The sequence below is a fragment of the Colossoma macropomum genome, unplaced genomic scaffold (genome assembly GCF_904425465.1).
Source record: "Colossoma macropomum unplaced genomic scaffold, Colossoma_macropomum, whole genome shotgun sequence".
Classification (NCBI taxonomy): Eukaryota; Metazoa; Chordata; class Actinopteri; order Characiformes; family Serrasalmidae; genus Colossoma; species Colossoma macropomum.
Genome location: NW_023494789.1, coordinates 38,500,720 through 38,518,789, shown reverse-complemented (window position 1 = coordinate 38,518,789; position 18,070 = coordinate 38,500,720). Strand labels below are relative to the sequence as shown.

At 39.6% G+C, this 18,070-nt stretch overlaps 1 protein-coding gene across 1 annotated transcript in view; it reads right to left on the bottom strand.

Moving 5' to 3' along the window:
* Positions 1–285, bottom strand: part of slc12a5a (solute carrier family 12 member 5a) — a 127,837-nt gene extending 127,552 nt beyond the window's left edge. Inside the window, exon 1 of the mRNA XM_036571237.1 lies at positions 180–285. Coding sequence (XP_036427130.1) covers positions 180–234 — 55 coding nt within the window. The 5' untranslated portion in view covers positions 235–285. The remainder of the gene's footprint in view (positions 1–179) is intronic.
* Between the last annotated feature and the right edge of the window lie 17,785 nt (positions 286–18,070).

Here is an 18,070-nt window from a genome sequence, read left to right as displayed (position 1 = left end):
ATCCACGGCCGCATGCGTGGGTGTGTATGTGCTGCGAGTGTGTGACGGATCATGTGTGCGCAGCATGTGACTGCACTGCGTTCATGTGCGCTGCATACTGGAGCGTAACGCTGCTAACGGAATGACGGTAAAACGACACTCTGTCTGTATGAGAGAGAGAGAGAGATTCCAGCACTCACCTTGGCTGTTCGCTCCCCCCTCTCCCTCCTCACACTCGGTCAGGTTGTTGAGCATCCTGGCTCTCCGCTGTTCCTCGCTCCCCTGCTCCGAACTGTCCTCCACTCACGGAGACACGCACTCCCACTCAAATTCGGAGAGGTGGAAGAGAGAGGGGAAGAGATGGACAGATTCACCCTCCTGTCCTCCTTTCTTTCCCTGCTGGAGCTGAGAGGAAGAACGACGCCGATGGAGAAAGAGAGCGCGCTTTTTTCCCCCTCTCTTCTTCTCGTCGTCTCCCCTCTCTCTCTATCTCTCTCTCTTTCTCTGACTCTCTCTCTTTTCAGGAGGAGGAGGAGGAGGAGGAGGAGGAGGAGGGTATCGCGGAGAGCTGCAGGAGTTGGATGATGGAACGCTCTCTCTCACTCGCTCGTCCGCTCACACACACACAGACACACACACACACGGGGGGGGGGCTGGACACATACACGCTCGTTCATGTTCACCAAGACAACTGAGTGACCAAGAGAGAGGGAGAGATAAAGAGAGAGAGAGAAATAGAGAAAAGAGATAAGAGATAAATAGAGAGAGAGAGAGAGAGATGAGAGAAAGAGAGAGAGACAGACAGAGAGAGAGAGAAAGAGAGAGAAAAGAGATAAGAGATAAATAGAGAGAGAGAGAGAGATGAGAGAAAGAGAGAGAAACAGAGAGAGAGAAAGGTAAATAGAGAGAAAGAGAGAGAGAGAGAGAGAAGAGAGAGAGAGAATGAGAGAGAAACAGAAATAAATTGAAAGGGTGAGAGATGGAGATAGATAGATAGATAGATAGATAGATAGATAGATAGATAGATAGATAGAGAGAAAACTGAGAGGTAGTGGGAGAGCGTGAGAAGGGGAAGAAAGAGAGCAAGAGATAAGAAATAGATAGATTGAAAAAGAGAGAAAGAGTGAGAGACCTAGATCCACATATAACCCATTTCTTCAGCTCTTCATATTTGCTGGTTGTCAGAAGGGTGCATTAGGCGTAGAATCTACTCTCTCTCTCTCTCTCTCTCTCTCTCTCTCTCTCTCTCGGTCTTCATGGTGGGTTTAGTAATAATAGCCCCTGCTCACTGCTTTTCATGTCAGATAATAACACTGCGTTTTGTGTCTTCAGATTTGTTTTGAAGAACACAATCAATACAATCAGCATTCAGCCTCAGACCCAACACGGATAAGAGTGACGGAGCCACAGACAACCTTCACATTCTCTGCTCCACTTCCTTTTTCTACATATGACAAAGGAAACGAGCACTTTGTTGACAAGCAAATCTTCAAGCGAGACAAATTTTGCATAAAAAATGAACTTGTGATTACATGCTGCTGAAGAAAAAAACAGTTACCATCATCCAAAAGTCACAAGAAGAGTCAAAACAGTCCCTTTGCACACAGTAGAGTGGAACCTAGAAGACACTGGAGCTGCTGCAGAACCACCGGAGAGAGGTTCAGTCCCGGTTACTTCACACCCACACACATACCTCACCTCAGTAAATGATTTCTGAACATCTGCCGGGACCTCAGCCGTAGAAATGCCCAGCGTCGGCCTTAACCTCACACGTTTGTGTGAATGTGCCTGTTTGTCGCTACACATTGTCAGGATGAAATGTTTTTTTGCAGAAAAAAGTAGAAAAGACAATTAAGGCTGCATAACATACGGTTTGTTAATTATTACTGGAATATTGATCTCTGAGATATTGATACACAGAAGGCAATGTGCCAATGAGCCACCTAATAAGTCACACATTTCTCTCTGAGTGTCCTGCTCAATCTCAGATGTTCCACATGAGTGTTCTTTTGTTGTTTTCATGAATGGATGCATTCATGTGATCAGCACCTCACATGAACTACAAATAATTTTGTTAATAATTAACAAAAATTAACAACATTTACTGGTACACAATTGTGTTTTCAGTGTATTGTAAGGCCTGTTATAACTGTAGTATGTGCAATATAATCGCAATTTTCATAACTATCATGCAGCCGCAAGAGTAAACTGGCTCTTTAGGAGCCGCAAAAGCTACATGCATCATTTTTTTAAAATGAACGAGCAAGTTTTTTTTTTGGCTTCCTGTGGTTAAGATTAGGGCTATATAACACAATTCTCATTACAAATAGGAACTTTCATATATAATACTCATAGTATGTATTATTATATATAGGCACTCACATAATGCATATTAAGCACATATCACTACTTCCATATATAATACATATGGGGTATATTCCGTATAGCTACACACATATACAGTATATCTGGGATATTTTATGACATTGATGCCTATATACATAATACAAATGAGACATATTATATAACACATATTATTACATACAGATACATGTATTTCACCCTGTCCTTCAATGAGCAGGACCCCCACAGGACCACTAGATAGCAGGTATTATTTGGGCAGGACCCCCACAGGACCACTAGAGAGCAGGTTTTACTTTTCTCAGTGATGGCTGCTCAACAGCTACACATCCTTTCAGACCCATAGCATTGAGTCGTCTTCTCACAGTGGAAGCACTGCTGTGTCTGATCCACTCACTAACACACCACCACCACCACACCAGTGTTGCTGCAGTGCTGAGAATGGCTGATCGGTGTGTCTGTGTGTATAAACACATAGATGTAACTGCGTGTGTGTGTGTGTGTGTGTGTGTGTGTGAGAGAGAGAGAGATAGAGAATGCCTGCCAAAATCTGAGAAGAGGATTGTGTTTGAGTTTGAGGGGATAATGAGACAAACCCCTTTGTTAATCTCAGGTGAATCCTGCAATGTCATTATTGCTGCCATGGCAACCATAATCAGTAATCTGCACTGCACAGTAAATGACAGGTGTGCATATGAGGCATATTTATGTAAGAAAATTCTAATCAATCTTGCATTTTAAACAGGATGCTATGGAGCCATGCTCTGTTTGAGTATGTGGGCATGTCACACACACACACACACACACACACACACACACACACGCACACACACATATACGCATACACAAAACAGACAGAACATGACAGAGAAGCTTCCAACACCCAACACGAGTATAAATCTATCAGTTTTTCATTTGTCCACTCTTTACTATTTTTCACTCTACTGTCCCTTTAACTCTTCCATCCTTCCAATCCTACAACTAGCCAGTTACAGCTGTGTCCTCCCAACAAAAGCTATTCCCAAAGGAGTCACTGACATTATGTCCCCCTTCACTCAGACTCTAAGGCTAGGTTCACACAGCTGGTATAAGTGGCCTAAATCCAATCTTGTTCTTCATATGTGACACAGTGTGAACAGCAATCCGACTGAAATCCGATATGTATCCGATATGCAGCAATGCGACTCAGTCTGAACAGCCAGATCGTCTTTTACATCAATCGAACTTGACACTCATCATAATTTCGAGCTGCTGGACCTCACAAAAATGTGGGGTGATGTTTCTGTTCATGACATTAGAAGAGACTTGTTCGCTGGCAGTTCGCTGGCAGTCGTGATTGTTTACCTCTGGATGAGTGCGGCACGTGAAGCATTGTTGTTTTGCGCATGCAGGTCAGTTTAGGAGGGTGATCTGTTCAGACTGATGTCAAATTTAAAAGATACGGTGAAAAGCCAAACAAAAATATCAGATTTGGTGAGAAAATCAGATTCGGGCCACTTTTACCTGCAGTGTGAACGTAGCCTAACATTCATGCAAGCAGCTACCCAGACTCACCTTAACTGCCTGCAGATTTCTCTCTCATTAGCATCTAAAAAGGCTGAAGGAAATATTTCTGTTGAGATTGAATATAACATAATCCACTTAATGAGGCAGAAAGTCAAAGGAAAAACAAAGAAAAAAGTTTCCAAAACTGTAAAGTTGTAAAAGTAGTTCAAAAAATGATGGAAAGCTACAGAGAAAATGGGACTCCTAACAACCAAGAGCATGCAAGAGCTGGTAGACACCAAAACTGCCCCATCAGATTAACAGCACTTAAAGCTTTCATCTTTGAGAGAGAGGAGAAAATCAAGCTGCTTCAGATCTGAAAACATCCACAGGTGTTTCTGTCCATCCTTCCACTGTGAGAAGACAGCTCAGCACTATGGGTCTGAAAGTGTAGCTGTCAAGAAGAACCTCACTGAGAAAAGGAAATAGACAAAAAGAAGCTTCTGGTGTTGTCAGAACAATTGACTTCACTTCAGGGTCCTCAACATCACTAAACATGTCTGGGATTATGTGGATGGTAAGAAGCAGAAAGTGCAACCAACTTCTAAGATTGAACTTTGGAGGTGTGGAAAAATATTTCTTTGTAAAACTGAAAGCAAGTCCCCTGGTATGGACACACTGATATTTGTTAGTTGATGCTTTTGTGTAATTTTCTGTTAAACCTGTTAAAAACAGAAAAATTCGTTTTTTTCCTTGATGCTGAAAAATGAATAACCCGTACTTAAGCACTGTTTTCACTATGAATTAAAAAAGAAGGATGCTCTCAAACGTCTGCACAGTACTGTACATTTTCATGGGTAGATTACATAACAAAATCTCATAACTCCATTAATCCATATTTCATAAAGTGTAAATGAAAAGAGATGTCTTCAGAACACACACACACACACACACACACACACACTCTTCACATGGAGGCTTGGGGAAGGAACTTTCTCTTCCTGTTAGTCTTTGAGTACAAGCCGTCAACCCCATCCCTCTGCTTCTCACTTCTACACCCAACATACATGACAAGCCACTCAGTCCGGTGTGGCCCAGGCCAGGCCGAAAAACAGAGCTATTTTTGGGCCACAACGATGTCTGGAGGAATCGGCAGCAGTGAGGAGAGCTTTCATCTGAAATGGGCTGTGACCTGTAAGCACTCAATTACAAAGCTGTCAGCGCTCGCTGCATATGTGCACACATTGACTGGTGCAATTACAGCAGCTAAGAGATAAGCTCCACTTTCGGACTGCATGGAAAGGTAGTACGGAGCTGTTAGATGGGATAAATCAATGTAAGTGTTTCATTATAGAGGCCTATTGGTCAAGTATTTATGATTGTTAATGAAATGCATTAGGTACATATCACTGTCCAAAAACACAACAACAACAAACAAAAGTTTCTGCCTAATTTGAGCTCAATATTAGGTGAAAATGTAATGATAAATGAACCAATAGAAATGCTCAAAAAATGCATGGAATAATCTTCACATTTCATAATTTGACAATAGCTGTTGCCCTTTACTAAAAAGTGGGCCAAAATTACTTGGACAAAAAGTCTGGTTCCACTGACATACATTAAACAATATATATATATATATATATTAAGAACCTTTTTTTTTAAAGAATCTACACATAACATAAGCAACCCCTGCATTGGCACAGAACCTTTACTTCATGTGAACGTTCGTTAAACCGTTAAAAGATTTTTTTCTTACCCACAAATCTCTTTTACAAACTTTTTTTAGGAAATTATTTTGTGCAGTTGCTCAAAGAGCCCTTTGCAACAGTTTGTTTAAAAGAAAGCAAGTTGACAAAAGAATTACAAACAGATAAATACAAATAAATTATTTATCTTTAATTACTTTTTGTTGATGACAAAGTACTTAAGTACTAAATATTGAAAAATAAAATCTAAAAATTTCTATTAGCATCATTTTAGAATATTAACATCTATTCTCTTTAAAATAAAGGTGCCAAAAGAGTTCTTAGGAGTGATAGAACAACCACTCATCATTCAATGAACGGTTTGAGAGATGAGTGAGCGTGAAGAATCTTTAGTGTATCTGAAGTTTAAAGCTGTAAGTTTTTTTGTTTTTTGTTTTTTTTTTTTACTAAAATTGAAAGAAGCAGCATTATTGAGTCAGGAAAAAAACACATGTTAAAATATGGGGTGTGTGCGCTGCTGCAATTTGTCCTGTAAAGCCTGAAATAATAATTTAAAAGTCAGAGGCGTCATGCTGGATTTCAGTTAGTTTTTCATCATATATCTTTTCTGTATTAATGTCACATGCACAGGCTCATAAAGAGTTCTCTTTGAATACTCTTTTAATTCACATGCAATCATCAGATTCATCTGCTTGTGAAAGGGGTCTGATACACAACCCATTTTAAAATATGTTATTCTGCACGTTGTGTGCAATTACACATTTCCACCAGAGATGTCTCTAAATCCCCAAATCTTACATAGTGCTGCTTTAAAGAACTTCCACATACTGTAAGGGTTCTATATCATTTTCTTCCCCCTAGAATCACAAAGTATGGTGCAACAGTCAGAGACCAAACTTCTTTTCTTTAATTTCCTCCATTAAAAAGTCCATTAAGTTCAAGGTAATCATTTTTCAGTAGGTCAGGTATATGACAATCCACTTGCAAAAGGAAGTCAAATGAAAATAAGTGAAAAAAAACAAAACTGGAGTTTCAGAAATTAGAAAACAAGACTCTGGTAGACCTCTACAGACGTCAGCATCAGAAAAACAGACTTAAAATCTGAAATTATATTTAGTTCCTGAGGCTCCTTTGTAATGTTCTGTTAAGTATGTTTTCTGATTGTTTCAGATGCTCAAAAATGAATAACTTGTTCTTAGTGACCATCTTGACTGGAAATTAAATAAAAGAAGGGACTTTTGCACTTTACTGTACGTCCAAGCCATTACAGGAGTGTGTGCTATGGCAGCGGGCAGGAATGTCACTTGGTGGATGGTGAGAACACAGCTGCTGTTATGCCCTTGAGCAAAACTCAACCACATACTACTCCAGAGATGCTTCATCCTGTCCAGTTCAGTCCACTCCGCTCTCAGGAACAGAGCAGACCGGCCGAATGTACCTAGCATGATTACGTAGAAGTAAATAAGACAGCCGGATGGGGCGATGCGGTGGACACAGGCTGGATTTGGCCAGTGAGGACAGTGAGGAGTCTAGCTTCAGTTTGCATTAACATACACACATACAAAACGCTACGAGCGGCGAGGGAGGCCTGTCAGATGGAGGATGTCGGAGTTTTACACGCTTCACTGCCATGTAGGGTGAGTCACAATCCCTGGGTGTTTGTGTGTGTGTGTGTGTCTTCATGTCAGACGGTGTACTTCTACCTCTGTACATGCACAACACACAATAAAACATCCAGTCTGGACGCACAGACTCAAAGCTTCGCCTCTATGCCAGAAACATAACCATTAACTACCGTCTACTGGTGACCAAAATAATGTTCTAGCCAATCCTCATTAGTCAGCAGCTGACAGAGAGCGCAGACTCTGAAAAAAAAGCCTTGGGTTCCATTCTTCCTCTGGAGTAGGGTCTGACTGATAACTGATAAACCGATATTGACCTGTTGGTTCTGCAGATTTATCAATATGGGCAAAAATCCTGCCAATAAAGCACTTACGTTGTAATTCACATGCACCTCTGATGTGAGGAAAACCATACATTTCTGAGGATGTAATGATTTCATGCTTGTGTTCCAGTCCTTTCTGATACAATTAGTGTTGTAGAACTCGGTCTTGTCTTGGTCTAGACATCATTTGGACCTGGTCTTGTCTCGGTTTTCCTATCATTTTTGAATTTTAAAAACACTACAACAGAATAAATCAGTCCTTTCTCTACATATATAAATCAAATTTGATTGGTGCTGCTTGAGGATCTAATTAATCTTTTCATTATGGCTTAACTGGGTATTATTTGTTTGTTGATCTTCACTGATTCCAAAATTAAAACATCTCTTGAGGGCTTTTCAGAATGTCATTATTACTATGGTTTCATTTAAAATGGATGGATATATATATATATATATATATATATATATATACACATATGTATATATATATTGTTTGGTTTACATTCAGTTGACTTTAGCTGCTAATTTTGAAAAAGTTTTAGAGAAGAATGGCTAGAGAAGAATCTCACCATCATTTGCTTCCAAAAGTTACAATACAAAGTTGGACTAAGATTGTAATGTGATAATAATTTATAATATTTCTAGGATATATATATATATTTTTTTTTATTGTCATATTTTACAAAATATGATACTATTTATTAATATGTAGAATGTATGATTAATGATAATGAATGTACACTGAACTACAATGCAATGTGTTAGACCCGATCTAACTACAAAGTCTTGGTCTTGACTCTGACTCAATGTGTTCAGGGGTGCATCACCGGGCCTGGGCCTCTGGGGGCCTATAGCGCCGAATATTTTTTAACCAGCCATGAACAAAAACAGGCAAATAGATTTCATTGTTTCAGTGATGTCACAAAAAACAACATTTCCAGCAATTCAGGGTAGAGCTGTTTAGCTCCGCTCATTCAGGCTGATGTTAGAAGGAGTGTTTCAAATGAGGTACAATACAGAGCAAACAGAGCTCTTTAAAAAAATGCCATTCCCACTGGTTTGATGTGAAATGTGCTGTTCTAAAGAAACAAAGTCAGAGTTATTCACAGTGTTAGTAATAGTCTGATTTCAATGCCTCTGAAAGCTCCCTCATATATAATATTTTTGAGAAAAAGTATTTGTCTTTTTTAAAACTCTTTTGTAAAAATTCCATAATTGGTGGATGAGTACATGTAGGGTGTTCTGAGGCAAAGTAGTACTTTTTAATTTTTTTTTTTTCAGATTTATCACTATTTTTCCATCATTTAACATTATATTGTGGCATCTGCATGGGCCACGATGCCATGGGAGCTCAGGAGGTGCAGCCATGCGAACAGGCTCTGAGGATACTCCCCGTTTAAAAAGGTAATGTTGCTGCGGGTGCTGTTGTTGTGGATCTTACTAATGAAGCTGTGTTGGTTGGAGGGAACGTGACCTATGATGGTAGGCTACAGTGTGTTTAAAGTGTCCATCCTTTATGTATATTGTGTCCTCCTGCGTTACTCCCGGCCTGTGCTTTATGTTGGGGTTAGCAGTTTCCTATGGATGCTTGTTCAATAAAAGGGAACTTGCCCACACATTCAATGTCTCTGTATCTTGTTCTATGCCGATGCCACAATACAAAAACTCAGAAGACACACACTCGTTGTTTTGGATAGTACATAAAACGGCTTTGTTTGGTAAGTTTCTCTACAATTAACCATTATACATCAAACCTCTCAATGACTTTACATCTAAATTATAAAGAAATTTTGAAAAAATGGGGTAATTCCCCTTCAAGGACACTGTAACAGAAACAGCCTGCTTACACTCTCAGAAATAAATGGTATGAAACTGTCACTGGGGCAGGAACTACATTCTTGTCACTGGGGTGCTACCCTCAAGGTTAAATCTCAGTACCTTTAGTCAGGGAACATAACTGTACCATAATCCATTGAAAGCATATATATAAGGTGTATTGACTCCATCACACCCCGTCTCGTCTCCAGGCTTTTTTTATTGTTGTGTTTTAAAACATTATTTTATAAAAAGATACAAATATGTACTTTTCCACTAGAAAAAACTTACATAAAGAACACAATTGGACCTTAAAACCACTGTTGTACCTTTGAGGGAACATTTACATTGTTTGCACCTTGATGAACGAAAAACGTACCTGCACAGAACCTTTATCACTAACAGTGTACTAGGAGAGACAGAAAGAGGCTGGAAAAAGGGTTCATGTAGAAATGTTTCATAAACATACAGAAAATAGATAAGCTATGAATTTCAGGGGGAAAAATAAAATGCAAAAAATGTAGGATAAGGGCTCTTTAAAATGGGCACTGAAACAGGTCACAAATTTTTCGTATGTGTTAGGTGTTAGGCCCGACTCTGGAGCACTAAGTCTCCAAAGGTGATGAGCTAGACTGGCCGTGGTAAACAGCGGCCATATTGGCCCGCTCAAGGTTCCGTCTTAATGAGAAACGCTTCCCGACGGACACTTGAAATACTTTACTGATAGGTAGAGATTGATTTAGTGGGCAGAGAAGCAGGAGTGTGACCTCTCGAGAGGTTGCGTGGGTGCAGCGTGTATACGTGCTTGCGTGTCGTGGAGGGAAATGACTGAAACGTTCAATGCACAACCCATTACCACTGAGGCAGAAGATTAAGGGGTATTAACAAGGGATATGAACACAGCCAAAACAGCTAATAACAAAGCATTAACAAAGCATTATCCATCATAATATTACATATTCCTTTCACAGTCCATGTAAATACCATAATCTAGCCTGGAATTTACAATAAAAACACTCAACCCACATCACTATCATAAAATATTAGCCACCTACTGTGTTGTGTCTTAGCAACCCTCCATCAGATCTGTACAGCCATGTAATGTGACAGCACTTCATTGCTGGAGTGAATACATTTTCCTGTCTGTTAGTTTTTGTCCTGTTCTCTCATTGTTGTGCATTCAATCACATTTGAGGTTGCTGCCAAAAACACCCTTCATTAACCTCTAAAGGGCTCATTAGATGTTGGCGCAAAGATGACTGACAGGGCGTGAGTTCGCCTCTAAATAGTTTGTGCATAGAGTCCAGTAAAACCGTACATATACAAGGATCATTAGTGGCTCAGCTGGAAGCTTCTCAAGTTCTGACTGGAGAGGTTGTGCTGATTGGCTACAGGAAGAATGTGGTAAGCCTAACTCTTTATAGAAATTGTATGATAAGGAATTGCTAAGGTGTATTGCCAATCAACCTCTTGTTCTGCATGTATTAGACTAAACGGGAATTGAACAATTTCTAGGGCGTTCCAATGTAGAAAGTTAGTGCACTGGAGTGTTTGTCCCGTAATGACATCACAAAATCACAAAAGGATGAATTTTTGAACAGCCTATGATACTAAGCATATGGTGATCCCACTTAAAAGATGTCCAAAAGAGTATTTTAGTACTTATGAAATTGAAAGCAGGCTTGAAAGCAAACAGTCAAAGCACGAAAGCATACAGTCATATGCAAAATTTAGGCACCGCTGGTCAAATGACATTTTGTTGATTTTCTAAGTGAAAATAAGTGAACACATCCTCTACAGAGAACACAACTCTGCACATTTTAATACACAATTACTGTTTATTTGCTGAATTTAACAAAAAAAAAAAATCACAAAATATGGCCTGAGCAACAGTTATGGCACATTTTCGATTTTATGTTTTATTTTTTTCCAATATGTTGAATTCAGCAAATAAATAGAAACTGTCCAATAAAATTCACAGAAAAAAAGCTATATTTAAGTTCATTTCTTGTATAAGACTGTACCTTTAGACCTGGGGTGGCTAAAGTAGCACCCACTGGACCACCAGAGAGCTGAGTTCATCCAATAAGAGAACAAACATATCTTCTTTTGATATTGTAAGTACTTCATGTCTCGATCTCGGCAGATTTATTTTCTAGTCTTGACTGAGTTTGACTACTGTTTAATAATGAGTTTGTGTACCTGGCACAGAGGGCTGATAGAAATGTAAACTGTTTCAATATAAAATCTATAAAATCTTCATTAAATCTATTTATCTATTCACTGTGAGAAACCACAGTGAGAATTAACCCCTAAACATTTTGGTTTCATTCATTCAGAGTGGCCTCTGAATGCCAAGAAACTGTTAACCCTTGTGTGGTGCTCATGTTTGTGTTACTCAGTGGTCTGGTGGGCCCACCACATTATTGTTTTTTTAAATCAATACAGCCATTACAATTTATGTAAAATACCAGATGTTTAAAATATCACAAGTCGCCAGTGTAGGGTTCTCCTTTAGCAGCTGTAGCCAGTCAGCAGCCTGTCCATGTTGTCCACCCTCACACACACACACACACACACACACACACACACTCACATACATACATATACAAACATATATATACACAAACACACAATCACACACACACTAACAGCAGGCCATGTAGGAGGAGAACAGAGTGAAGGACACAGCACCTCCACTTTTTTATTCCCTGCAGGTTCAGCCAACAGCACATGTGTAATATAGGGGCTGTACAGCGTGGAGTCACTGAAAATGTGTCATTTTATATGGTCTTCACAGAAAATGAGCAAAGGCCAAAGAACATTTGGTCTCTGTCTTGATCCAGTCTCGCTCTTATTTGGACTCAGTCTTGACCCAGTCTCACTCTCTTTGGACTCGGTCTTGACCCAGTCTCACTGTTATTTGGTCTCACTCCTCTTCATACTCAGTCTTGACTCTGTCTCGGCTAGTTATGGTCTTGAACTTGTCTTGGACTCAACAATTGTGATATTAACTACAGCACAAACTTTTAGTAACAAAACACAATCACATCTTTGACATTGAATCACTCAGATCTGCTTGAAAAGAATTTTCTTTGGGACGACTTTATCTTGTGAGTAACACTGATCTCATGCAAAGGTGTCTGGTGTTTAACTGACTGACAGAATTACATCTGCTGAAGAAACGGATGCATTACAGAGACCTGCACAGAAACATGTCCATCACAAAAGGAATCTAAGCAGACAAAGAAATCCAAGCAACAGCTGCTGCGTAGTTAAGATCTAAGACTGTGACGCCCATATGTTAAGGCTTGTTTCAAACATTTATGCAAAATACAGGTATGGTACGCAGGATTCCTGTGCTTTTTTACCTGGATGGGCAAAGTCATCCAGTATCAGAGCATTTCATCATTTGAAAAAAATCCAAGGAGAAAAGATCATGACGCTTAATTAAGTAAGGTGTTATAAATATCTCTTAAAATTGACAAGATTTGCATGCTTGCTTGAAATGGATAAATATTTTAGCAATAAAAAGTGACAAATGGAAACTGAGTAAATAATATGAACATGACTAGAATAAAGTTGTGTGACTGATCAGGTGTTTCAGTTTTTTTGTACAGCTGTACAAAATACGACAGATGGCAACAAGTCCCAGCTGACTGATGCACAAATTAAAAAGTACCTTTATCTTATCAAAGCAAAACCATAGCAGTCATACTAGACGCTAAACAAACATAATGCCTTTGCTGGTTAATGGACATTTCCTAAGCCATTATGTTTGCATTCTGCTGCTCTTTTATGATTCCAAAGTTAATTCAAATTAATTGCTGCTCAAAAGATTTCTCAGTAAACTTCATCCATATTTCTCAGAAACATGTTAAAGACATGATCTAGAGAGTTTTATTCTATTGCACAGCAATGATGGAAATGCAGCCTTACAATGCTTATAAAAAAGTATTCACATTCTAGTTTTCCTCCTAACATGGTGGTGGCAGCATCATGCTGTGAGGACGCTCCTCTGCAGCAGGCCTGGATGACTTGTGAGGGCAAAGGGTGGAATTCATGCAGCTAAATACAGGGAAACCCCTAGAAGAAAACCTCATGCAATCTGCATGAAACTCCGGCTTTGGGAGAAGGTTTGTCTTTCTGTATGACAGTGACCTCAAGCATACAGCCAAAGCTATACAGGTATGGCTTAAAAACAACAACGTGAACACTTTTTATAGGCATATTGTATTTGCATAGTTTTGTGACTTTTAAGTTCCTTGCTTGAATTAAATTTGACAGCTGGATGTAAACATGGCTACTGGCTACAAAAACCATAGACATATACAGAGAACTAGATCACTGATGACTTACAATATACACAGTGAAGTGAAGCCACTATTTGTACTCTCTCTTTGCAAAGTGAATGCTTGTTCATGGATGTAATGTCAACATATGAGGTGTAATGCATTTTCCTGCAACAATACCTAATTTAAGGGCTGTGGCAAAACATTTCCATGGGCAAGTATCTATGTATCTATGAATGTATGAATAAACATAACTTAGGTTTGCTGTCAGAAACTGCATGTATATGAAGTAAATTGTCAAAAACCATACTAAATATGTCTTAGTTTGACTAGCTTGGCAAGCTTTTAGTTAACATATTCACTGGAAGAATCACTGAAAACTGCAGAACAAACAGTGCATTATCCTGTTGAAAGGGGCCACTGCCATCTGAGAATACCATTGTCATGGAGGGGTTACCTGGTCCATAATGATGTTTTGGTAGGTGGCACATTGACATCCACATGAGTGCCCGGGCCCATGGTTTCGGTGGGGCCTTCTTCCATTGCTCCATACACTATAAAGCATTATGCCACTGGACTGTATAGCAGTGGAAATGTATTCTGTGGAGTGATGAATCACGCTGCACTATGTGGAAGTCTGATGGACGAGTCTGGGTTTGGTGAATGCCAGGAGAACGTTACCTGCCTGACTGCATTGTGTCAACTGTAAAGTTTGGTGGAGGAGGGATGATGCTATGGGACCTCACAAATGCTCTTCTGGATGAACTGGCTAAAATTCCCACAGACACACTCAAAAATCTTGCAGAAAGCTTTCCAGAAGAGTGGAAACTGTTAAAGCTGCAAAGGGGGACCAACTCCATATTAATACCTATGGATTTAGAATGGGATGTCGTAAAAGCTCCTGTGGGTGCAATGTGTAGTTGTCCCAATACTTTTGTCCATATAGTGTATATGCTGAGCCTAGAATAATCAAAGCAGCAGCAGCATCATATATTAGTGTCATTGCTGTGTTGAGAATGGTTCACCACCGTCATTGATGAACTATATGGTGGCTGTACCTGATAAAATAACTGAATGAGTGTACAAGGTACCTAAACTGACATCACTGTGTAAGTGTCGGGTTGCTAATGACCTGAGGCATGGACAGGGGGTCATCGAAACAGCAATGATTTTAAGAGCTAGAATGCTAACAAGTCCAGAAAACATCAACTAAGCACCTGCTTGAGAAGCACCATGGCCTCTCAGCCAGAAGCAAATGCAGGAGATCAAAGCCTCACCCACTAAATGCAGGCTGAAGGAAGCTGATCAAGTAGATGAAGAGGAAAAACAAGCTGCAGCCCTGAACTACTTAATTCCTTAACAATAGCTCTCTCTTTCTCTCTCTCTCTCTCTCCCTCTTTCTCTTTCTCTCTTTTCTGCCCTGCACAAACAACAAACAGCAAGGCCAACAGTATTTCACACAGCTCTCCTGAGGCGGGCTGTGTAGAGAGAGACAGAGGAGGATGGTAGGATGTGGGTTGAGCTCACTCTTGAAAAGGTGAACTTGACAGAGCTATTGAGCTACAGAGCGAGCACTTTTTTCTGTATAGAAAAAAACCTTCGAGGACGTGTTGATGAAGACATGGCGGAAACAGGAGGAGGAAACTGCGAGGTGTATCTTTTAGCAACAGGAATCCGACACTGCTGCGTAGCCGTGAGGTGGGTGTGTGTGAGCGTATCTGAAGGCTGGATTCAGAAGGAGAAGTAGCTCCAGTCGTCACTGGGATTTATTCGGTTCTGGGCTTATTAGTGACATTCATCAATCCCCGTGGCTAATTAAGAACGACTCGTTTCCCCTGTCCATGTAAACCTGACAGACATCTCTCAAAATGTCACCTTCGGATCTGTGTGCAAACAACAAACCAATTACTTACTATTTTCAGTTTTATGAGCACTCGACGAGGCCCATATATGGAAGTGGGACTTGAATTGTGACCCACTTTTTCCCCTCAGCAGAAAAGAGGGCAAAAGAAGTGATACCCTGATAAGGAGGAACAGTGCTGGAGAAGTGAAGACAATCTAACAAGCTCCAATCTACATACACGTTTGTGCTAATCAGCTTTGTTTTGGGCCCTGGGGGCAGCAGAGGGCTACTGACCCTGACTCTTATAATGTATGGAACTCAAGGGAATATCTGGTTATTATGGGCAGTTTCAGCTATAAACAGAAATTGAGCTTGCGTTTAGAATGCGGATGACACTTGATGCAGGTAGTTTTACATTTACAGTATAAATACACTACATATCCAAAGGTTTGTAGACAGTAGGTCTTCACCATATGGATATAAAATGCAATGTTCAGTAAAACTGTTGGATTTCATAATGACGATATGAGAAGCAACAAATTATGACTAAAATAGTGTGCCTGTGACTAGATAGAGTGACCAGTATCAACTTTTTTTCTGTATGAATAGAAAGCAAACAGCCAAATAATACAGACTTACACTACTAAGCACTACTTACTCTCGTGCAAATCAAAAATAACAAAATACTAATAGCTACTTACATCTTAACTGCAAGGATTTTTTCTATAAACTCTATATATGTATATGTTTTATAGTGTACATAGGCATATGTAAACTAATAAATAGATATTTAATTCTGTAAAAAGCTCCTTATAGTGATGCAGATTTGTTGTAACAGTAGCCATTATTGCTTCACACATTATACACACACAACACTGAGAGTAACAGTCATGTCTGAAGCATTTTTACAGCTAGTAGTTAATTTCATTAGTCATCGTAGGTCTTAACAATGTGTTTACTGTGTTTAACTCATACCGTCATAACACTAACATTATAATTTATTGTGCCACCCTCATAGATGCTTGTTTCATCTGAAGTCAAGAGTATTAATAGGGAGTTACTTTGCTGCAGTAACAGCCTCTACTCTTCTGGGGAGGTTTTGTACTAAATGTTGGAACATTGCTGTGTGGTTTTGATTGCATTCAGCCACAAGAGCATTGGTTTTATATTCCTCTAGCCCATGCTTTGCGTTGGGCATGCTGACTTTAGGCCCATGCGCAGCAGCTCCAAAGTGTCCCATTATATTGCCAGTGCTTTTCTATGGAGTCGTGTGCACACCTGAATGCCTGTGTCAGCAATGGGTACACCTTAAATTAGATGAAAGCACTAATTAGAAGGGGTTTTGAACATACTAGACCGGCTTTCCAGACCCAAAATAAGGCTAATCCTAGAAAATGACTGCAATGTAGTCAAACGTTAGACTTACTCCATCTCTGGGAAACTAGCCCATATATCATATATATCTATAAGTAATAAGAATTTTCAAGCCTTATTCTGAACCTTGCCAAAATTTGATTCTTAATGTAATCTAATCTAAAGTGGCTAATAAAAAATGGAAAACTATATCACTCAAAATCAAGGCTATATTAGCTTAACTGTGTCATAATCTATGTCTCTCAAAATCATAATTCTATTAGCTTCAAAGCCCCAAAAGTAGCAAACATTGGACACCAAACATGCCTTCACTGATCAACTATGTTTGGGAGTAATGGGAATATTGAGTAAATTTGATTTTTCAGTTTACATGCTTTTAATCTCACAAACAAAAAAGGAAATGAAGCATGTTGCTTTTGTCAAAACATGTTACTAAATAAGGACCATTTATTTCCCCCTTATATTGTATTCCCTACACAGTGAGGCCATTTTTGTCTCACAAATGAATAAACACACACACACACAGTACACAAACGCAATAAATATCAAAGAGTCCATTTTCTGCAATCTTTTCCTCCTTTGCAGTTGCACTGCCTTCCACTTCCATTCTCTCTTGTCACGACACATTATTTACTAATTTGCAACAAATTCTGTAGTAACGCTTCCAGCCAACACAGCCAATCTCCGAGGGCATTAGGCAACATTAGAATCAGCTGTTGGTACACTGCTTGTATTTGGTTTGGAATTGGAGCTTAAGTAGGCATTGTGGAACCCTTCCCCCCCAGGGTTCGAAAAACAGGGCAAATATCCACGGTGCATGGTGCAGGTGTGCAAATATGTGGGGCATGTATGATTGGCTTACAGGCCTGGTTATGCAGCATTATGCAAGCGTACGAGATGAAAGACAGTGTTTGGGAAATGCAGTTAACTCGTGCGTTTTTCATAACCTTTCGGGTCACACTTTGGAATGCGGTGAAATAAATAATTGTCCAAATAACAGAAGTGAGAATTTAATTACACAGCGTGGAGAGCCAGAGGAAGAGAACATTTTGGCTGGCGTCGAGTGCTCAGCCATGACGAAACAAGTCCTTCTGGCTAATTCGATCTTGCAAGACACCAGCAGCTGTTTGAAGTATTGTAGGAAATCATTCTAATCCAAAGTAAAAGTGTGACTAAGTCTGAGACTAAGTAAGTGGCCTGCATGCTCTTTTTGTTGCTCATTAAAGCTGCAGCCAGTACATTAAGAAAAGACTTGTTCTTGGATGGC